This window comes from Phyllobates terribilis, unplaced genomic scaffold (genome assembly GCF_046119375.1).
Source record: "Phyllobates terribilis strain yellow unplaced genomic scaffold, ASM4611937v1 Scaffold_2__4_contigs__length_985480577, whole genome shotgun sequence".
Lineage (NCBI taxonomy): Eukaryota > Metazoa > Chordata > Amphibia > Anura > Dendrobatidae > Phyllobates > Phyllobates terribilis.
Window position 1 is genome coordinate 616214775 of NW_027362762.1, and position 24468 is coordinate 616239242.

General features: G+C 44.2%; 1 protein-coding gene across 4 annotated transcripts in view; it reads left to right on the forward strand.

The window, feature by feature from the left end:
- DCAF6 (DDB1 and CUL4 associated factor 6) overlaps positions 1-24468 on the forward strand; it is a 287738-nt gene that overhangs the window by 72418 nt on the left and 190852 nt on the right. For all 4 annotated transcript variants that reach the window (XM_073666525.1, XM_073666526.1, XM_073666527.1 and 1 more), the window contains 3 exons: positions 11710-11836; positions 12834-13048; positions 20672-20765. In XM_073666525.1, the coding sequence (XP_073522626.1) occupies positions 11710-11836; positions 12834-13048; positions 20672-20765 (436 nt within the window). The remainder of the gene's footprint in view (positions 1-11709; positions 11837-12833; positions 13049-20671; positions 20766-24468) is intronic.

Below are 24468 nucleotides of genomic sequence, written 5' to 3' on the forward strand. Positions count from 1 at the left end.
TTCAGGGTCCTCGTCTTCAGGGTCCTCGTCAGGGAGATCCAGAGTGATTACCAAGAACCATTTCAAAAAGCTTGAACTTGGAAATGTAGCAGAAGGTACAAGAAAGCTGAGGAACTACCGAGGACCAGCTGACGGTACTGGAACCCGGATGGATAGCAGAAGGTACAAGAGCCAATGGAACTACCGAGGACCAGCTGATGTTACTGGAACTCGGTTACTAAGCAGGAGGTACCTGTGCCAGAAAGCACTACCAAGGACCAGCAGACGTTGGTGGAACTTGGATACCGAGAAGGAGGCACCTAATCCAAAGGCACTGCCGAGAACCAGCTGACGGTACTGGAACCCGGATGGGTAGCAGAAGATACAAGAGCAAATGGAACTACCGAGGACCAGCTGACGGTACTGGAACCCGGATGGGTAGCAGAAGGTACAAGAGCCAATGGAACTACCGAGGACCAGCTGATGTTACTGGAACTCGGTTACTAAGCAGGAGGTACCTGTGCCAGAAAGCACTACCAAGGACCAGCAGACGTTGGTGGAACTTGGATACCGAGAAGGAGGCACCTAATCCAAAGGCACTGCCGAGAACCAGCTGACGGTACTGGAACCCGGATGGGTAGCAGAAGGTACCCATGTAAAAAAAAAGTTCAAGGCCGCGAGCCGGCCGCAGTTACCAAAACCCACAGTCCTACAGAGGGTGCTTGTCCTATTGGCACTATGGAACCAGCCTTCATTGCCAGATCCCGCAGCCCACATAGGAGTCACCTAAACTGCAGGCACCATAGAGTCGGCTAACCCGACCGCAACACGACAGGACAACGCATTGGAGGCAAAGTGACGTTGACACTACCCGGAAACAGCTGGCGTGCTGGAACCAGGCTGGGCAGGAGGGAGTACCCGTGCCAAAGACACTGCCGAGAACCAGCTGACGGTACTGGAACCCGGATGGGTAGCAGAAGGTACAAGAGCCAATGGAACTGCCGAGAACCAGCTGGCGGTGCTGGAGCCCAGGGTAAATACTAAAAACAGAAGAGCCAGAGGTGTATTTGGAGGAGGTTTTAAATCCGTACTACAGTGGATGTGGACAAAGCAGGAGAATTTGCCGGACACACAGCTGGGGATCAGCTGACGTTACTGAATCCCAATAACACTGGAGCAAGCGTTGACTGTGCAGACGGCACTTCTGAGCAGCAACTAGCGGTATTGGAGCCCAGGGTAAATACTAAAAACGGAGGAGCCAGAGGTGTAATTGGAGCAAGTTTTAAATAAGTAGCACAGTGAATATGGACAGAGCAGGAGAAATTGCCGTGAACACAGCAGGGGAACAGCTGACGTTACCGAACCCCAATAACACCGCAGCAAGTGTTGACTGTGCAGACGGCACTTCCGAGCGCCAACTGGCGGTGCTGGAGCCCAGGGATAAGAATGAAAACAGAGGAGCCAGAGGTGTAATTCGAGCAACTTTAAAATGTGTAGTACAGTGGATGTGGACAAAGCAGGAGAAATTGCCGTCCGCACAGCAGGAGAACAGCTGACGTTACTGAACCCCAATAACACGGCAGCAAGTGTTGACTGTGCAGACAGCACTTCCGAGCGCCAACTGGCGGTGTTGGAGCCCAGGGTAAATACTAAAAACGGAGGAGCCAGAGGTGTAATTGGAGCAAGTTTTAAATAAGTAGCACAGTGAATATGGACAGAGCAGGAGAAATTGCCGTGAACACAGCAGGGGAACAGCTGACGTTACCGAACCCCAATAACACCGCAGCAAGTGTTGACTGTGCAGACGGCACTTCCGAGCGCCAACTGGCGGTGCTGGAGCCCAGGGATAAGAATGAAAACAGAGGAGCCAGAGGTGTAATTGGAGCAACTTTAAAATCTGTAGTAGTGAGAATGTGGACAGAGCAGGAGAAATTGCCGTCCGCACAGCAGGGGAACAGCTGACGTTACTGAACCCCAATAACATGGTAGCAAGTGTTGACTGTGCAGACAGCACTTCCGAGCGCCAACTGGCGGTGCTGGAGCCCAGGGATAAGAATGAAAACAGAGGAGCCAGAGGTGTAATTCGAGCAACTTTAAAATCTGTAGTAGTGAGAATGTGGACAGAGCAGGAGAAATTGCCGTCCGCACAGCAGGGGAACAGCTGACGTTACTGAACCCCAATAACACGGCAGCAAGTGTTGACTGTGCAGACAGCACTTCCGAGCGCCAACTGGCGGTGTTGGAGCCCAGGGTAAATACTAAAAACGGAGGAGCCAGAGGTGTAATTGGAGCAAGTTTTAAATAAGTAGCACAGTGAATATGGACAGAGCAGGAGAAATTGCCGTGAACACAGCAGGGGAACAGCTGACGTTACTGAACCCCAATAACATGGTAGCAAGTGTTGACTGTGCAGACGGCACTTCCGAGCGCCAACTGGCGGTGCTGGAGCCCAGGGATAAGAATGAAAACAGAGGAGCCAGAGGTGTAATTCGAGCAACTTTAAAATCTGTAGTAGTGAGAATGTGGACAGAGCAGGAGAAATTGCCGTCCGCACAGCAGGGGAACAGCTGACGTTACTGAACCCCAATAACACGGCAGCAAGTGTTGACTGTGCAGACAGCACTTCCGAGCGCCAACTGGCGGTGTTGGAGCCCAGGGTAAATACTAAAAACGGAGGAGCCAGAGGTGTAATTGGAGCAAGTTTTAAATAAGTAGCACAGTGAATATGGACAGAGCAGGAGAAATTGCCGTGAACACAGCAGGGGAACAGCTGACGTTACTGAACCCCAATAACATGGTAGCAAGTGTTGACTGTGCAGACGGCACTTCCGAGCGCCAACTGGCGGTGCTGGAGCCCAGGGATAAGAATGAAAACAGAGGAGCCAGAGGTGTAATTCGAGCAACTTTAAAATGTGTAGTACAGTGGATGTGGACAAAGCAGGAGAAATTGCCGTCCGCACAGCAGGAGAACAGCTGACGTTACTGAACCCCAATAACACGGCAGCAAGTGTTGACTGTGCAGACGGCACTTCCGAGCGCCAACTGGCGGTGCTGGAGCCCAGGGATAAGAATGAAAACAGAGGAGCCAGAGGTGTAATTCGAGCAACTTTAAAATGTGTAGTACAGTGGATGTGGACAAATCAGGAGAAATTGCCGTCCGCACAGCAGGAGAACAGCTGACGTTACTGAACCCCAATAACACGGCAGCAAGTGTTGACTGTGCAGACGGCACTTCCGAGCGCCAACTGGCGGTGCTGGAGCCCAGGGATAAGAATGAAAACAGAGGAGCCAGAGGTGTAATTGGAGCAACTTTAAAATCTGTAGTAGTGAGAATGTGGACAGAGCAGGAGAAATTGCCGTCCGCACAGCAGGGGAACAGCTGACGTTACTGAACCCCAATAACATGGTAGCAAGTGTTGACTGTGCAGACAGCACTTCCGAGCGCCAACTGGCGGTGCTGGAGCCCAGGGATAAGAATGAAAACAGAGGAGCCAGAGGAGTAATTGGAGCAACTTTAAAATGTGTAGTACAGTGGATGTGGACAAATCAGGAGAAATTGCCGTCCGCACAGCAGGAGAACAGCTGACGTTACTGAACCCCAATAACACGGCAGCAAGTGTTGACTGTGCAGACGGCACTTCCGAGCGCCAACTGGCGGTGCTGGAGCCCAGGGATAAGAATGAAAACAGAGGAGCCAGAGGAGTAATTCGAGCAACTTTAAAATGTGTAGTACAGTGGATGTGGACAAATCAGGAGAAATTGCCGTCCGCACAGCAGGAGAACAGCTGACGTTACTGAACCCCAATAACACGGCAGCAAGTGTTGACTGTGCAGACGGCACTTCCGAGCGCCAACTGGCGGTGCTGGAGCCCAGGGATAAGAATGAAAACAGAGGAGCCAGAGGTGTAATTCGAGCAACTTTAAAATGTGTAGTACAGTGGATGTGGACAAAGCAGGAGAAATTGCCGTCCGCACAGCAGGAGAACAGCTGACGTTACTGAACCCCAATAACACGGCAGCAAGTGTTGACTGTGCAGACGGCACTTCCGTGCGCCAACTGGCGGTGTTGGAGCTCAGGGATAATACTGAAAACAGAGGAGCCAGAGGTGTAATTGGAGCAACTTTAAAATCTGTAGTAGTGAGAATGTGGACAGAGCAGGAGAAATTGCCGTCCGCACAGCAGGGGAACAGCTGACGTTACTGAACCCCAATAACATGGTAGCAAGTGTTGACTGTGCAGACAGCACTTCCGAGCGCCAACTGGCGGTGCTGGAGCCCAGGGATAAGAATGAAAACAGAGGAGCCAGAGGAGTAATTGGAGCAACTTTAAAATGTGTAGTACAGTGGATGTGGACAAATCAGGAGAAATTGCCGTCCGCACAGCAGGAGAACAGCTGACGTTACTGAACCCCAATAACACGGCAGCAAGTGTTGACTGTGCAGACGGCACTTCCGAGCGCCAACTGGCGGTGTTGGAGCTCAGGGATTACAGTTCAGGTGGTAGAAACATGAACAGAACAGGAGACCTGGATACTGTTGCCAACCAATTATTTATTCTGGAAGAGGACTGGCAAATTCATGAGAGATCCAGGCCTTGTTCATTTTGAGAAAAGTAAGCCGGTCAACGTTATCGGAGGATAGTCGCATGCGACGGTCTGTTAGTACACCACCTGCGGCACTAAAGACGCGTTCCGATAATACACTAGCAGCAGGGCAAGCTAGCACCTCCAGTGCATACTGACTAAGCTCTGGCCATGTATCCAGCTTACAGACCCAAAACTTGAAGGGAGAAGAGCCGTCTGGGAGTACACTAAGAGGGCAAGACATGTAGTCTGTCACCATCTGACGGAAACGTTGCCTCCTGCTGACTGGAGCTGTCTGTGATGGTGTAGACATTTGTGGCGGCGGGGACACAAAACTTTGCCACATTTCGGCCATACTGGTCTTGCCTTGTGCTGAGGCGCTGCTTCTGCTCCCTCTTTGTGCAGAGCTTCCTCCACTGCCTCGACGCACTGAGCTGCTTTGTAAAGCACTAGCAGCACTGCTCTCGGTTGGAATGGAGAACATGATGGAATGCACCAGTGCGTCTTGGTACTCCCGCATTTTACGCTCCCGGTTCAATGGTGTTATGAGGCTTTGTAAGTTGTCCCGGTAGCGAGGATCTAGGAGGGTGGACACCCAATAATCAGCCGTGTTGAGAATGTGGGCGATGCGGCGGTCGTTTCTGAGGCACTGCAGCATGAAATCAACCATGTGCTGCAGACTGCCAACTGGCCAAGAAACGCTGTCCCCTGCTTGAGGCGTGATCTCTGCCTGCTCTGCATCACCCCACCCTCGCTCTAGATACTGACTACTAGAGCATTGTGTACCTCCCTCCTCTGGACAGATGTCTTCCTCATCCATTGACTCCTCCTCATCCTCCTCACAAAGTGTCCCCTGCCTAGGCCTTTGTGAGGAACCACGTTGCGCAGACTGTAGAGAAGCAGATGGCATTTGTGACTCCTCATCCTCCACCTCTTCCAAAACCTCGTCCCTTAGTGCTTGCAGTGTTTTTTCAAGCAGGCAGATAAGGGGGATAGTCATGCTGACTAGTGCATCATCTGCACTCGCCATCCGCGTGGAATAATCGAAGGCACGCAAAACGTGGCAAATGTCCTTCATAGAGGCCCACTCAGTGGTGGTGAAGTGTGAACGGCGCGCACTGCGACTTGTTTGCGCCTGCTGCAGCTGGTACTCCATTACTGCTGCCTGCTGCTCACACAACCTCTCCAACATATGTAACGTTGAATTCCACCTGGTGGGTAGGTCACATATGATGCGATGTTCCGGAAGACATAATCGGCGCTGCAGAGCTGCAATGCGTGATCTTGCATTGCTGGAACGCCGCAAGTGAGCGCACTCTATGCGGACCTTGTGAAGCAGTGCATCAAGATCCGGATAGTCCCTCAAAAAACTCTGCACGACCAAGTTAAGCACATGTGCCAGACATGGGATGTGAGTGAGGTTGCCTAGGCCCAGAGCTGCCACCAGATTTCGGCCATTGTCACACACTACCATGCCTGGCTGGAGATTCGCTGGCACAAACCACACATCGCTCTGCTGCATGATGGCATTCCAGAGCTCCTGCGCTGTGTGGCTTCGATTCCCCAAAGAAATTAATTTTAATACGGCCTGTTGACGTTTGGCCACGGCTGTGCTCATATCGGTCATCATAACAAGTTCACGGGTCGATGTGGAGGTAGACCGTGACGGCTCCTGCAGCGCTGATTCAGAGGAACTGGAGTATGAGGAGGAGTCAATGTGTACAGACTGGATTCCTGCAATCCTTGGAGTTGGCAGAACACGTACAGCGCCACTCTCAAGATCTGTACCCGGCTCCACAACATTTACCCAATGGGCAGTGAGGGAAAGGTATCGTCCCTGTCCATGCTTACTGGTCCACGCATCAGTGGTCAGGTGGACCTTGCTACTGACGGCGTTTTGTAGCGCATGTTTAATTTTTCCCTCCACATGATGTTGCAGGGCAGGGACGGCTTGCCTGCTGAAATAAAAGCGGCTGGGCACGTTGTATTGTGGGACTGCCAATGCCATAAAGTTACGGAATGTGTCAGTCTCCACCAGCCTGAATGATAGCATTTCAAGGGCCAGTAGTTTAGCAATGCCAGCATTCAGAGCCTGTGCTCGGGGGTGGTTTGCCGAGTATGGGCGCCTTTTCTCCCATGCCTGTGCTAACGATGGCTGTAGACTGGCCTGGGAGTGTGAGGATGACTGGGAAAGTGGTGCTGTGGGTGGAATTACACTGTGTCTCTGTACAACAGTGCCAGAGATTCTTCCATGGCGATCCTGTGAGGAAGCCGAACCAGCTGTGTGTGAGCTGGAGGAAGAGGCTACAACACGAGCTGAAGAGGTGGTAGGTGGCGCTGTAGGTTGGCCTAGGTCTTCAGTGTGTTTGTGTAACTCCACCACGTGCTTGGTCCGCACATGTTTCCACATATTTGTGGTATTGAGGTTGCTGACACTTTTCCCTCTTTTCACCTTCTGATTACACAGCTTGCATTTGACAAAGCAAATGTCATCTGCAACTGTGTCAAAAAAGGACCAGGCACTGCAAGTCTTGGGAGCGCCCGCTTTGGATTTTGGAAGAGCCATGCTCCTAATGGGTGCCGAAGTGGAGGCTACAGGCAACCAAGTCTGCCCCCTCCCTCTCCCTCCTTTTTGGGCCGTTCGGGGAATCTCTTCCTCAGAGCTGCTCCCACCACCTTCCTGTCCCTCACGCCATGATGGGTCAAGGACCTCATCATCTACACCACCCTCTTCAAACAACTGCTTCTCCTGGGTAGTCTCGACAGCACAGTACGCACCAGAAAGTGGCACCTGAGTCTCATCATCAGATGCGTACTGAGGTGTGCTGCTGACCATAGGCACTGGCCCACCCGCCTCTTCAGATTCAGAGAGACAAAACGGTTGCGCATCACTGCATACTACCTCTTCTTCAAATTCTCGAATTCTGCTTGGCTGGCCCCCTCTTTCCAAGCGAAGAGATTCAGAGAACAGAAGTAGAGATGGCTCCTGTCCAGGGCTCTCTGACTGCCTGGGCAATTTGGCAGGTGGTGAAGAGACAGATGGGTGCTCTTCAGTGCTCAGGACCTGAGAGGATCTGGAACTAATTGAAGTCGATGCGTTAGCTGCCATCCATCCGACAACGGCTTCAATTTGGTCCTCGCGCAGCAGTGGGGTACGGCTAGCTCCTACAAAGCTGCGCATAAAGGACTGTTCCCTGGTAAAACTGGGGGATGCTGAGTCACTGGTGCCCGCAGCAGGCACAGAATCCCCACGTCCTCTCCCTGCAGGCACAGAATCCTCACGTCCTCTCCCTGCAGAAACTCCACGCCCACGCCCACGACCACGACCACATGCCTTACTCCCTGCCTTCTTCATCTTGGTAGACTGATAAAGATAGGCAGAAAAGTACTAAGGGCTTAGTGTGCTTATTCCTGAACAGCTGCTAACAGGTATAAGAAACACTAATTTTATAAAGTGTGGACTAGACTTTAATATGAGCTAATGTGGCCTACACAACTGTAAAGTGGAGTGTTTGGTGAACTTTATTTAGGTTTTTTTTGTCACAAAAAGACACTGGATGTGCCTAAAGATGTAATAACGATAGTATCACAAACTTTTTGTAGCTATTACAATGTAGGAAGGTAACCTACAATGCAATAGATGAGGCTGCAAAAAATAGGCTAATACTAATCTGGCTGGGGCTGCAGGGCCCAATGCTGCAGAAAGGCTCCTCTATCTACTCCTATATAGTGTGTTTGGAATCAATTTAGCTGAATATGGATGGAACCACCACACTAATAGGAGATATCAGGAAAAATTATGAATTGGCAATAAAGGACAATGTATGAGGCAGTGACACACACTGAGTGCACTACAACCAGACGGGGTTGAAGCACACACTACAGGGTGAGCTGCACTCACACACCAGACCTTGCAGACAGCGGTGAACAGTACAGATGCAGAGCACTGTGCACTAGTGCTGCAAGACGGAAAAAAATTTCTCTATCTACTCCTATATAGTGTGTTTGGAACCAATTTAGCTGAATACAGATGGAACCACCACACTAATAGGAGATATCAGGAAAAATTATGAATTGGCAAAAAAGGACAATGTATGAGGCAGTGACACACACTGAGTGCACTACAACCAGACTTGGCTGAAGCACACACTACAGGGTGAGCTGCACTCACACACACAGACCTTGCAGATAGCGGTGAACAGCACAGGGAACTGTGCACTAGCACTGCAAGGCACAGTGATTTAGAAAGTAGCTTGGGTAAAGCAGTATAGAGCAAATAGGTAGCTAAAACTGTCCCTCAGAACAACAGCGTCCTATCCCTAACTGAATTCACAGCAGAGTGAGCTCAAAATGGCGGCGGTGGCTTTTATAGTGCATCATGACATCATTTCAGCAGCCAATCACAGCCATGCCATTAGTTAAGATGCCTACATGCCTAACAGGATGTGCCCACACTTCTTAGGATCCTCATTGGCTGAATAAAATGAAAATGTCTCATTGCATTATGGGAACTTCCGATTCCGGTATACGATATTGCAATAGTATCGGAATTAAGTATCGGAATTCCGATACCGCGAATATCGGCCGATACCCGATATTTCAGTATCGGAATGCTCAACACTACTCATGACCCTTTTCTCTCTATCAAAAAAAGAAAAACGGTCCGATTTTTCTGATCAGAGTGGGATCAGTCTTTCTCGGAGGTGGGGAGAAATGAAAAAAAAGTTTCTCAACCTTCTCCATTGTGTCAGTCTGTGAAAATTGGACCTGATGGCATCCAAGTTTTGCATGTGTTTCCTGGACCCATAGATTTGCATTGATGATTTTGTTCCAACACTCGGATCAAAATCAGACATGTCACCGATTTTTTTCCTTGGAAAAAAAGAAACAATTGGAGAAGCGCACAGCCCCATAGAATAACATGGGTGCGAGTGCTATACATGAAAAACACGGATAGCATTCGTACAAGAAAATCGGCCATCTGCACAAGCCTATTCAGTGTGTCCTGAGAATTGCCCTACCCTGTGATTTGGCAGGACAACATTAACTCCTTCCTTACTTAGCCCCATCCTTGCTTTAATGCTACAGTCACACGATCAGTATTTGGTCAGTATTTCACATCAGTATTTGTAAGCCAAAACCAGGCGAGGAACAATCAGAGGAAAAGTATAGTGGAAACAAGTGCACCACTTCTACATTTGGTTTTGGCTTACAAATACTGATAGTGTGACCGCAGCCTAACAGTGTATATTAGGCAAGCAACTTTTTTTTCTCCCCTGACTAAGGGTTTGCTCACACTACCGTACAGCGACCAATAATTCTATCATGCGAGAGAATCGAATACTTTATGTAAATGACCCTCAAACTGCGAGCGTGAGCCGAGTGTCGTCATACCGTGATCCGATTCTCTTCTCTAGCATGCGAGAAATGGATCACAGGTGCGGAGAAGATGGAGACTTGCATGGGTGTGCATTGTCCGACATATGCATATAGTTTTGTTGGAAACGAGCCTTTATATCGGTATTTAATTAACTTAAATCTATGCTTTTGGCTTTTCAATCAAGTGTGTGATCCTAATAATTGATTGACAGGGCTTACCTGTATATGCAGAGAGAACTGCAAGTCATTAATTAGGACCACCTACTTGTCTGAAAAGCCCAGAATGAGCATAGATTTAAGTGAATAATATTATAACAATCTGTTTAACCCCTCCTGTGGTATAACATGATTCCTGTCAACTGGACTGCTATTTCTTGAGTTGCTGTGAACAATTTTCAGAGGTATACATTCTATCCGCCACATTGTCAGGAACTTTTATCTAAGTTTGTTCTAAGCATTTTCTGTATTCTGTGCAGCATTCATTGTGCAGAGAGGCGGTGGAGGGGAGCTGTGACCATCACCTATTGTAACCAGTATAATCCTGTGATTTCTGTATATAGTTATTCTTTTCACAGTAATCCAGTTTGTGGGAATAATGAGATGACTATTAAAAACTAATCTGTACAGGACAAAAAGTACCAGTTTATCAGGGCTGTGGAGTCGGTAAGCCAAACCTCCAACTCCTCAATTTCCACAACACCGACTCCCTCATACATCTTTAAGTGATAAATTTACTGTAGAACAGATTCATCTCAGCTAAAAGTCTAGATCCTTAGATCAGGAATAGGACAGACATTTATAGGACATTTCATAACTTTCCCAAATTCTTATGAAAAAATATTCCCCACAAACTGCATTGAATTTCTGTACCCAATTTATTAGATATTTTAGGAGTTGAAGTCGGTCCATTTTATACCGACTCCACCAAAATGGTCACCGACTCAGCAGCCCTGCAGTTTATTACGAGGCTTAAGGACATAATGAAATTGCAAGATTTCAGTATGTGTTTGTATTAATAGTGATTATGGAAATTGTAAAAAAAATACTTAAATCAAATTTTATGTTAAAAAAAAAAAATATTTAAACAGGTTTCCAACCAGTTGATTGATTTTCGTGCTGTGCTTTTTTTCCTCCCCCTTTTTTTCAAGAATTAAATAAAAAAAAAATAATTATTTTTTTTTCTTTTTACAAAGCTATATGAGAGCTTGTTTCATGTGGAACTGAATGTAGTTTTGATTGACTTCATTTTACCAGGTAATTTACTTACTGGAAAGCAGAATTTTTTTTTTACATGCGGTAAAATGATGAGGAAAAAAATGTTACTATTTCCCCCTTGTTTTTTTGCATTAGAAATGACGTGGGAAAATTCTTGAAACTGTGATTGGTTGATTACTTTTGTCTATATCCTGTAATACTATTATGCTACAGTAAAGATGGCAGCCTTCACCAGGCTTATGACTACCAAGATAGCCCATAGGTACCCCACAAACAAGCAAGAAGGGCGCGAGGGTGATTGGAGCCAGTGCTCTCTAACAGATTTGCTGATGCATAACAAGAAGGTAGTATGCGACCTTTGTAGTGCGAAAGGATCATTAATTGTTGTGAAAGAGGCAATAGAAAAGCTAAATTAAAAAAGAATCTTAAATTTTTGTAAACTATTAACATTGGTTAAATTGAGTAGTCAGTTATGCAAAATGAAACAGTGTATTGGCAAATAATATTTTACTTACCACCTACAATCTTTTATCTTTGTATTTTTTGTTTCTAGGATATTTTAGTCCATTGTCGACGTGCAGCTACATCAATAACCGTATGTCCTCCAGCACCATATTATCTTGCGGTTGGATGTTCAGATAGTTCTGTGAGAATTTATGATCGGCGTATGCTTGCAACAGGTATCACAAGTTAAAATTTTAGATTAATAGATTTATTAGCCTGGAAAAAAATAAATTTCTAAAAGAAAAAGAACTCTGACCTCCAATCCGTAAGACTGGCATTTTGTTCGCTAGTCTTACAGAAGAGCATCCAGGAATAAAATCTGGCAAGCTCATTAAAAGGGTGGTCCGAAACGAACACAGACTTAATCCTAAATGTCTTTCTATTTAATGTAATAATCAAAGTAGATTAGAAAAGCAATTAAATTAAAAAAATTCCCTGCCTTTGCTTCCATACTCTAGAGCAGTGCTCATTTTAAGGAGAAAACCAGACTAAGTGTGAGAATAGAGACAAGCCCGGACCCCCAAACCAACATCACATCTGCTTTTCCTGCTCACCGGGTTATCTTCTTACAGTGCGCGCTAGTGGTGTGCTCTCCTGCTGGCTTGTGACTTCTCATCAGAGCCGGCGAGACAGCGCACTGTCATTGTACTTTAATATTGATGGCCTTTCCTTTTGGATAGGTCACCAATATCGGATAGGTGGGGGTGCGACATTTTGCATCCCCACTAATCAGCTGTTCCCGATGCTTGAGCAGCTGGATGTGATCAGTTGAGGTGCTGGATAGCACAACACCTTCAACTAGATAGTTACCAGTTACTGCACTTTTACCCCTTTTCAAGTGAATAGGTTTAGATCTGCAATTCCCCCTGAAGTCACTATTCAGTTGACAGAGCTGTGCTTTTACGCTCCGCTACGAACACATCCGGCCACCGCCCCCATCGGGAACAGCTGATTGGCGGGGCTGCTAAGGATAGGCCATCAATATTAAAGTAGCAGGCTACCCCTTTAATCATTATTTCATATGCAAATGACTTTGGGGTACAGTCAGGATGCATATCATTTGATGTACATAACTTGGCCATATAGTAATTATTAGTACACTATTGAAGAAATAGATTTGTTTTCAGAGCATAATTAAAATGTTAATATTTGTTTTGTTTTTTTCAATGACAGGGAATTACTCAAATCGCGGAACAATGGGAATGTGCGTACGATTTGTTCCTCCACATCTCGCAAACAAGTCTTGTCGTGTAACTTCTTTATGTTATAGTGAAGATGGAGAAGAGGTCCTTGTAAGCTACTCCTCAGATTATATATATTTATTTGATCCAAAAGATGATCAAATAAGAGAACTCAAGTTTTCCTCATCCAATCAGAAGCGAGAAGAGGTGAGTATCCACTCTGTGGTGTACAGTGTGTTACCTATAGGGTTTTATGTTGCAGGTAATTTGTTCATTCATGTACAAGACATAGGACAGTCCTATATCTATTTAGTCTGATTCAGCACTCTATTTTGAATACAGTGGAGATGGCATTTACATTAATAGTAACTGTCTGGAAATGTGTGACCAAATGTGTTAACATATGTATAGTTTATATATATGCAGCAATTTTCCAATGTATTCATGGAATTACTCCATTTGTTAAGACTCCAGGCTGCTTTTAAGAGATATATTGGAAGCCAAATATGTCTATCCTTCATTGTAAACTCTATCTGATAGAATGTGTTATACTGTGTCAGGCATAGACTTTGATCAGCTCTCCACCCCCTGGTGAGCTGAGCAGCTGCTAATTTATCCACAAGCAGCTCCCACAATCCCTCTCACCTGACGCTATAGTCCTTCTTATATATCTAGATGCATCATAAGGGGTGCACGCAGTGTGGGGTGCATGCAGGTGTCCTCTTCAGCAAAGTGTCCTATTTGACAAGTGTCTGACAGTCATTTCAATGGCAATCATTCAGGGCAGGAGTCATGTAACCCACACTTTGTACTTTCTTCTATGTACTTTATTCCTGCGTCCATATTTCTCAGTGCTTTTTTCATCCCCCCCTCAGTTCCATCACTCTCCTTCACTTCTTTAGAGGTGCACACCATCAGGCTCTTCCATCCCCTCTGACATCAGTATTCTGCACCTGTGCGGCCCCCGCCTTTGTCATGGGGATCTTCCGTGTCTTGCTTGTGCTTTGGTAATCTGACCTGGTGTTGGTAAGGCTGTTTTTTTCTGTGATATTTTTTTTTCTTCCATCCCCTCTCCCTCAGAGTAGCGGTCGTATACTGTCCCCCAGGTCACCCACCCAGTTCCTTGACCATTTTTCTGCCTGGCTGCCACATTTCATGGTTTCAGATTTACCAACCCTTATCCTGGGAGACTTCAACATCCCCATGAACAGCCCCACCTCCTCATCCGCATCCCAGCTTCTATCTTTAACCACTTCTCTTGGCCTCTCACAGCTTTCAACCTCTGAGACACAGACAGAAACACCCTTGATCTGGTCTTTGTCCGGCTTTATGCAATCCCCTACCTAGATAACTCCCCTCTTTCCCTCTCTGATCATAACATTCTCTCCTTAACGCTCACAAATCCTCGCCCCCCCCCCCCCCAGGAGTGTGCACACTCCTACCTATCACAAGTAGTGTTGAGCGAGTATGCTCGGGCGAGCTCAGAGTATTTACAGCTGCTCGGTGTTATGGTTGAATCGCTCCCGTGTGCATGATTTGCAACTGTTTGACAGCTTTATTACATGTGAGGAATGTGTAAGAAGTAGACATTCACATGTAATAAAGCTGTCAAACAGTCGCAAATCATGCACACGGGAGGGATTAAACCATAGCACCGAGCAGCTGTAAATACTCGGAGCTCGCCCGAGCGTACTCGGCTAAAGGGTTAACAGAACATACCTGCTCAACACTAATCACCAGCCATTAACCCTCATACACTTAGACTCGCTTCACTCATCACTGTCCCCAATCACCTCTTTTTCCTGTCCTGTTCTGGCTTTAAATCACTATAATGACATTCTCAGAAGCACCCTGGACCAAGTACCGCCCCTCACCCTCAGAACCTCTAAACACAGAGTAAAACATTGATGCAAAAAAAAATCATTATTTCATGAAGCAATCCAAGGTAAATGTAACGTTTTGGCCTTATACACTCAGGTCTTATACACTCAGATGGAAGGAGCCTTTGCAGGCATCTCCTGCCTTTCAGCAGCGCTGCTTCCATACTTACACAGCACATGCAATCTGTGTTTGATAAAGACCTGAGTGTATAAGGCCGAAACGTTACATTTACTTTGGATTGCTTCTTGAAATAAAGATTTTTTTTTTGCATCAATTTTGTGCATAATTTTGAGTGCCGAGTACTTTGCTACAATTAATCTGTGGAATCGTTGTACATCAGCAGCAGAGATTTCATCTATCAGCTGCCACTCACTATTTAGGTTAAAAGGGTGGATAGCAGTGTTAACGACTTCTTACCTCTGCACCCCTAGTATCTGCAGTATTAGATCAGAAAGACATGGTGGAAAGCAGTGTATGAGCAGCCTTTTCTAACCTCAGCATCCTTGGTGTCTCTAGTATTAGATCACAAAGGCATGGTTGACAGCAGCTTGATCTGCCTCTTCTTACCTCAGCAACACTGTTATCTACAGTATTATATCAGAAAGACAGGGTGGACAGCCTCTTCTTACCTCCTCACATCTCCAGTATTAGATCAAAAAGACGGTGGGCTACAATGTGAGCAGCCACTTTTTACTGCAGCTCTCCTGGTATCTCCCGTATTAAAACATATATACAGGATGGACTGTAGTGTGAGCGATTCCTTCTTTCCTAAGCACTCCTAATATCTCCATTATTACATCAGACAAACTCTATGAACAACCATGTAAGCATCCTCTTCTTGCCTCAGCTAAACTGATGAATGCAGTATTTACACTGCTGTCCACCTTGTCTTTCTGATGTAAGTGGCTTATTCTTACCTCTCCACACTTGGTATCTCCAGTATTTGGTCTGAAATACACGATGGACAGCAGTGTGAACAGCATTTTGTAACATTAGCACCCTGGAATCTCCAGTTTTAGGCCAGTCCTACTGCTGTCTACCCTGTCTTAACTCTTATTTTCTAATCACCTCTGGTATCTCCAGTATTAGATCAGAAAGACAGGGTGGGCAGCAGTGTGAACGGCCTTTTTCTTACCGCAGAGTTGCTGGTATTTAATTAACTATAGTGATTACCTCCCTAGACAAAGCATATATGAATTTCTAATTAGGTGTTTCGGAAATTTTTTGTAATAACATTTCCTTTCCTATTGATTTGCATACTTTTCCCTGACATACGCTTTAAAAGGAACATGTCGCATGAAAAAACACTATTAACCTGCAGATATGGGGTTAATATGCTGGTTAATAGAGTTCTGAACCTGCTCGATGCTGGCACTTAGAGCTCTGCTGGTGGGAGGAAATTAACTTTATTCCTCCCAGTAGCGTTCAGGTTTCAGTCACTGGAGTGGCGCCGGTGTGGATGTAGTCACCTCTCTGTGTATAGAGAGTGGCGGCTCTAACCACACGCTGACACTAACGTGAAAGAGCCCTTAGGGCCAGCTTTCAGAGTTTGTGTTTCCAGTACGTGTGCTGACAGTTTCCACACTTACTGGAAACACTGACACACGTAGACCCATTCAAATGAATGGGTCTGTGCACTTGTCAGTGTGTTTCCACGGACTGTGTGTCCGTTTTTCTCCACACGCTGACATGTCCGTTTTTTTGCGGATGCACGATCCGCAAAACGTCTCACACGAATAACATCTGTGTGTCATTCGTGTAACAAGTACTGGCGCCTGGGAATCAGCGCTACAGCGGGGGACATCTCTGGACAGGTGAGTATGTGTATTTTATTAATTAATTCTTATTTGTACACATGGACACTGCGGGAGCAGACTACTACTACCCTCATCATTGTCCCTGTTGGTGCTGATCGCAGTGCCGGCAGGGGAACCATGATGATGGCAGTGTTCAGCACCTGGCGCTTGGGAACAGCGCTAACTGTAGCGCTGATTCCCAGGCGCCGGTACGTGTGATCCTGATGCAGCACATGATTGCCACATGTGTGATGCATATGGACACACGAGAAACGGATATCTCTGGTACCGGAAATATACTGACGTGTGAAACCGGCCTAATGCTGAGCTGTTGTCAGTCAGCGCCCGGAGCGTGATTACAGCCACCGCTCTCTATACACAAAGCAATGACTGAAACCCGAATGCTGCTGGGAGGCCGGGCAGGTTCAGAACGCTATGAAACTTCAGATTAACCCCATATCTGCAGGTTAATAGCGTTTTTTCAGATGACCGGTTCTGTTTAAACAGCACCTCACATACTCCTCTGCTCAGACTTGCTGCTCTGCTTGATGGCTTAGGAGCTGCACAGATATGGTCATGTGAATTTAGATACTTTTTTGCCAGTTTTGTAGAGGTTTTCGTCATGATCTGCCACAAAATTGCAATTTAGAAATTGAAAAAAATCGAAACCGCTCTTGCTTTTAGGATATCTATTTGATCTCCCATAAAAAAGTCCATGAATTTATCTACATTCCCCATTTGCATGGAAGTGGGTATTTGATGTCCAGCCTGCAGTTCCTGGGTTGCTCACTAGTTAGCAAAATGTACGGTGTTCAGCCTAAGCATGGCTCTGTATGTGTGAGCATGGCTGTGCCTGGTGCCCCCCCTCCCCAATCCTGGGAAAATATACCTGTACAGACAACACACTGAATAAACAATTGAAGGGTTTTAAGGGGATGACCACTACTTTAGAAGTCTCTTTCATGAGAACTGATTGCCATATATGAACACTTTACTAAATACATTGCATGCCCAAATACTTTTGTAACCTGAGCTGTTTTCTTGGTTACATGATCTCTGGCTGAGAGGCATCTGACTACCTGTCATGTCACTTCAAAATCCTCCTGAGTTCTGGGCTTTGGAAACTGACAGGTGGCTTGCTGTGTGGGTGAAGGGGGCTTCATTCAGCAGAGGTCACACTGCTGCTGTCCATGCTGTTGCAGACACTGTATCTCTATGTATACAGGAGGGTGTGTATATATAATATATATATGTGTGTGTGTGTATATGTATAATGTAATTGACAGGTTCTGCCAGTTGCCTAATGTGTATGGGAGCTCCTTACAAATGATTTTTGGGGGAGTTAACAATCTGGCATGTCCAGTTTCAGACTGTCATTCCTTTTGTTTTCCAAAACATAAGCCACTGCCAGAGGAGTCTGACACTGACTCTGACAGAAGACTGGAGCACTCGTCCAGCATTCCTGTGTATGGAGGATTCGGGATAGCTGCCAGCTGAACGATCAGTCAAACCATTATTTGGCCAACAGTCTATGAAAACTCCTTTGAAGACTTGACCACAAAATGACAATTTTTTTGATTTAAAATTGTGAGGCTGTAGAAAAAATGTTACAGTATATGCAAAAAGTTATGATCAGCGAAAGAGAAAAAAAAAATACAGAAAACTGTGCACACCCAGAGAAGGACAATACATTTTATTAAATACCATATGACTCCACTATTAAAAACAATTAAAACCATGACAATCCCAATCCCATAGATATGTATAAATCACTGTACAGCAATGAATTGCAACAGTAATAAATATATCACACGTGGTAAGATCCTTCTAAGTTGAAATGTATGCAATCCATAACATACCAATATGTCAATAGAGGCACTAATGGTCTTTGAGTAAAATCTATATATATATATAATCTTCTTATCCTGTCTGTCTGTCCAGGAAATCCCACGTCGCTCATTGGTCCGGCCGGACCAATCAGCGACGCGGGATTTGAGAAAAAGATGGCGGCCTTTAGCGGCTCATATGTCGGACTGAGGTCAGCGGCGATGCAGCCGGGAGATGAAGCGGCGCGAGGCACTCATCTCCCGGCCGCCAGCAGCAGAAGCATCCCGACCGGCGGCGCCGCTGACTTCCATGCGGCTAGGGTGTCAAGGGAGGACCAGGGAGCGGCGCTGCCGGTTGGGATACTTCTGCTACAAGCAGCCGCTCACCTCCCGGCTTCTCGCAGCGGAAGTAGCCACACAGGCAGCGCCGCTCCCCAGTCCTCACCAATACGATTCCGCTCCCCGGTCCTTACCAATACGATCTGCGACCAATCAGCGATTTTGGCGCCACATTTAAACAGCGGCCGCAACCAATCACCGATCTTGGCGCCACATTTAAACACTGCTGTGCTGATTGGTTGCCGACGCTGCCCACGACCAATTAGCGATTTTACCGCAAAATTTAAACAGTGGCCGCGACTAATCCGCATTATTGGCGCCAAATTTAAACACCACTCTGCTGATTGGTCGCGGTCGCCGGCCAGCCGCGACCAATCAGCGATATTGGCGCCAAATTTAAACCCCACTCTGCTGATTGGTCGCGGCTGGCGGTCGCGACCAATCAGCAATTTTGGCGCCAAATTTAAACAACGCTCTGCTGATTGCGCCTTGTCGGCCGCATACATATTCTAGAATACCCGATGCGTTAGAATCGGGCCACCATCTAGTAGATAATAATAGTCAAGTCCAAAACCATATGATATTGTATTCCACAGGTTTCTGTAAGAAGTTAAATATGTCTGAACATGTAGTAAGTACTGAAACCATAAAGAAGCAATTTCTACACCCTTGATCAGGAATATAGATATAAACCTATAGAGAGCACCAGGAAAGTGCTAATAGCGGAATCAGTCAGCAAGTGTGCATGCATGCAACCATGGGAATGTATGCATAAAGGATAACACAAATAAGAGTTGGTATCCAAATCACATGGAAAATAATCAATGGAAAGCGCATATTACAAGACCCATGGCTCCAAGGCAAGGGGGGAATCAATGGGGGAACCTCATGCATATAGCTGCAAAACAGCAGCTTCTTCATAGATGAAGTGAGTTACCAGGCAAAAAGTTATTATTGCAAAAAGCAGGTGCAAAAAGTTGTTTCTCAGACTGCAAATAATTTTTCACATGTTTGAGTGATATGATTGTTTGTTTGATTTACCACAAACTACCAAGATATGCTTATAGTAAGCAATAAATATATCAAACTTCCCCACTCTAAGCAGAATTAGAAACAGAAACAGCACACCTAAACTGAAATTGACCAAAGATATGGAATAATTACCAAATGGAGATTGTGGGTTGCAAGCATTTAATTGTAATGTCACTGATGCCAGACCTTCCTGCAGTTCTCCTTCTTTGGGCTCATACTCATCTGCTTCTAAATCGGACGAGTGCAATCCAATAAAAAAAATTGGATTGCACTCTGACTAATGTTGTTCACTGATTCTGTTCATCCGTATGCCGTCCAATTTTTACAGATACATTACCATTCTGTAGCATAGAACACTGTAAATGGTCCTGTAAATGATTATAGAATAATAGTTGCAGAGAACAAAAGACACATTGCATACGGATGTCACACGGATGCTAGGTGTGAAAAATTGCATTATCCTCTCATGACACTTGCATGACCCTCGTCCTACTTTTCTGGAACCACATTGGAGCGATGTTTTAAATGCATACTGTATGAGTGTGATCCCTTTAGCAGCAGGCTGCTCTAGGCTGGCAAGTTTCTGCAGCTAGTGTATAGTTTGCTTTTCTCATTACGGTATCTGAATGTCAATTGAAGGTTGATGTATATTAAAGTGATCCTGTCATTAGATTCATACTGCCCAAATCAAGGGCAGTATGGATCAGATCCTGGCTGCGAGATTGTAGCAAGGTATCTTTTATTACAGCTTTTCAGTGAAAATCTAGTTTAAAGCTGGCCAGGGACTACCGCATCAGACTAGTCTTGTCTCCTCCAATTGTTCCCGGCCGTCTTTTCAAACTATATTTCCTCTAAATTGCAGCTACATACAGTCACACAGCCAGGCTATAATTCATGCAGCATAAAGCTAATGACAGGTTCCCTTTACCTACTATATTATATTTTTCACTATTAAGGTACGACAACCTCCACTCAAGCGCCTCAGATTACGAGGAGATTGGTCAGATACAGGACCTAGATCAAGACCTGAAAGTGAACGAGAAAGAGATGGTATGTATAATATTTTGTTATCTACTTGTTTTAACATTTTTGCCAATACATAGTTATTCTGTTTGTGAAGTTATTTTAGTTTTGATTTTCAGGATTTTTTGGTAAAAACCTTAATATCTTCTGGCCAGTCAATTTTTGTTTTTGATCTTTGTTTATTTGTCACCTTCCAAGATCAATAACTTTTTCATTTTTCAGTTACGAAAAACATGTATATAAATACCATTTTGATTGCTTTTTATTGCATTTTTTTCTGGATGTGTGGAAATGTATTTTTTTCAGGTTTTACCATACGAGTCAATTAATTTTAGAATTTGATAGATCGAACTTATACAGACACAGCAATAGCATCCATAGGATTTACAGTATATAGCATAAGCGATTAAAAGATCGCAGGTTCAAGTAAAACAAATAAAACAAGTTTTTTAAAAATATATCAAAATTTTAATCATTCCCTCCCCCAGTAAAAATAATGAAATAAAAAAAATATATATTTGGTATCTCCACTTCCAAAAAAAGTTTGGGTAATCAGAATTAACAATTAATTAGCTCACATGGTAAATATTGTAAAGCGAAAAAAACAAACAAATGCCTGAATTGTGTTTTTTTTGTCAGTCTCAACACAAAGACGATCAAAACGTCATATGTGCCCCAAATGGTATTGATGAAATTGTCATCTCCCCAGCTTCTGATTTTTTTTCACCACTATGGTAAACAAAATATCTATGTACTTTTGGGAATGCCGTATTCGTAATTCAGCCAGGTTATTTTTACCATGCGATGATTGACATGAAATCTAAGGTGGAATTGCATTTTTATTTTTACCATTTTATCCCACTTTTAAAGTTATGTTGACAAAAATATATAAAATATATGGCACTTGGAAGAAAATGAGGAAAAATATTAAAAAGCAAAAACCAAAAATTGCCTGTTATTTAAAGTTTTAAAGAGTAACCATTCTTTTTTAATTTTTATTTCATAATTCAATACTACACATGATGAGATGTATTACAAAGTGTCTTATGATTACAGAAAGTAGCATCTTTCTCTGCTAAGACTGATCATTTATTTTCAAAATTGTCAATTCCTGAGTGAAATCTGTATTCAGTGAAGACAGTTACACTGCAGATAGATAGATAGTTACAGTCCTGCTCATGGATATTGGCACCCATGAAGTTTAAGTACATAATATGGAATATCGCCTGAAAAAAATGAATCAAGTGAAAGTTTTTTCTGTATAGAGCACTCGTGTTAAATACAAAAGAGCAAATGATAATCAATAATTTATAACAAAAAACAATGGGAGGGGAAAATAGAAAAACCTAAAGCTTGCTGTGACACTGGTATTGGCACCATTTACATTAATTTAGTATGGAAACACATTTTGACTCGCATGTGGTATATCACAAAAGATTCACCTGTGCCCATGTGACCTGAATTAGCCAATGAATGATGAATTCAGTGTTTTAAAAACCACGCGGTAGGCCCTGTTTCTTTGTCACAATGGGGAAGACAAAGCAGTTCTGATGTCCTTAGACAGCTCCTATTATCAGCAAACACAAGACTTCCCAAGTGTATAAGGCCATCTCCAAAGAACTTAGTATCCAAGTTTCAACAGTGCGCAATGTTATTAAGAAGTTTCCCAAGCATGGGACCATCAAGAATCTCCCTAGACGTGGGGGAAATAGGAAAATTATACATGTGTCAAAGAAGAAAAGACAGCATGTGACTGAGCAGTGATCACCTACAACAATATATATATGTATGTGTATCTCAAATAGTATATAGAGAAGTGCAAAAATACATAAATTTATTTTTATATATATATATACACATATACAGAGTCGTGAACATACCAAAAACATTAAAACACAAGTAAAAAATCTAGTTGAGAGTCCACTGATTATGCATCCATCTACTTAAGAAACCTTTCAACATGATCATAAGAATAAATGAGAAAAAATCCATATAACCTCACAGGCTAATATTCGAGACTGTCTTTAGTGGCCAATATTGCACAGAACCCAGAATATTGTATGGGGGCAAACCTGCAAACGTCACATGCAGCTATGTCAATGTATACAATGCAAATAGAGAGCAATGGCATACATATAAATCACTGTGATGTCACACATCAATGCCAGTCGAGGTTTAGGTCAAACCCTTCTCCTCTAATATATAATGTATAGTTGTAGGTGATCACGTTCTCAGTTACATGCCGTCTTTTCTTCTTTGGCACATGTAGCGTTTGTTTAGGCATGTTACATGTAGATCCCATTTATCAGGTGGTGCCCTCCGAATTCGTCAGTTAGCGGAAAGAGGAAAATTAACAAGATGTCTTCGAAGGTTAGTGCGAATGGTGGAAAAAAACACCATATCAAACATCCAAAGACCTGAAGGCCAACCTGGAACAGTCTGGGGTCATGGATTCAACAAGTACCATATGCCGCACACTAAACCAAGCAGAGCTTTATGGGCGAAGGCCAAGGAAGAAACCATTGCTGAAGAAAAGACATAAAAAGGAACGATTGATCTTTGCCAAAGATTAACATGACAAATCACATTCCTTCTGGAAAATGTTCTGTGGACAGATGAAACAAAAATAGAGCTTTTTTGGCAATACAAAGCAACAGTTTGTTTACAGATTGTGCAGTGAAGCTGATAAGGAAAAGAACACCTTACCAACACTTAAGCATGGTGGAGGATCCATAATACTGTGGGATTGCTTTACTGCACCTCGTACTGGAGGCCTTTATGGTATCACAGGAATTATGAAATCAGAGAATTCTCATGAGATTTTAGAGTGAAATGTCCTACACAGTGTATGAAAACTTGGTTTAAGTCGAAGATCATGGGTCCTCCGGCAAGACAATGACCCAAAGCACACACCCAAAGGTACACAGGAATGGTTGAAAAATAAAAAATGGACTGTTTTAAAATGGCCAGCAATGAATCCTGACCTCAATCCCATTGAAAATCTTTGGAATGAGCTGAAATCTGCAATTGAGAAAAAGAACCCTGCGAACATTCAAGAGCTTGAAGAAACTGCAAAGGATGAGTGGGAGAAAATGCCAGCTGAGAAGTGCAAGAAGCTTATAGATGGCTCCAAGAATCGTTTGGAAGCGGTCATCAGTGCTAAAGGGTGTGCAACCAGGTATTAATTAGGGGTGCCTTTATTGCTGCACATGCTGTTTATTCTGTTTTTCTCTTTAAAATTGCAAAATGGAAGTTGAAAAAGAATGTTTTATTGTTGTATTACTTTGGACCATTAATTCAAAAATCCTGAAGATATAACTTTGGTACATTTCCATTTATTTCTGAAGATATTATACAGTCTATGAAAAAATGAAGGGGTGCCAATAATAGTGAGCAGCATTGTAGATAGATTGATAGATCAGTGTAGACAAATTGCTAATTACTGAGATTGGAGATGACAAGTGCTACTGAACAGATTTTACCCGTGAATTGATAATTTGAAAATGAATGATTAGTCCTCCCTGATAAGATATATTACAAAGCATGTATGCGAAGAAAAAGAAACTTCACTCACCACTCCATGATGAATCAGTCCTTTGTTCCATGAAGTGTGACAATAAGGTTGCGGGCAGGGGGTGCAGGGAAAAGAACAGACCACAGCCATTTCGTGCTCAGCCGAGTTCTTCCACAGGTCCAGAGAGACCTGTGGATAAGTTTCTTATTTTCATGT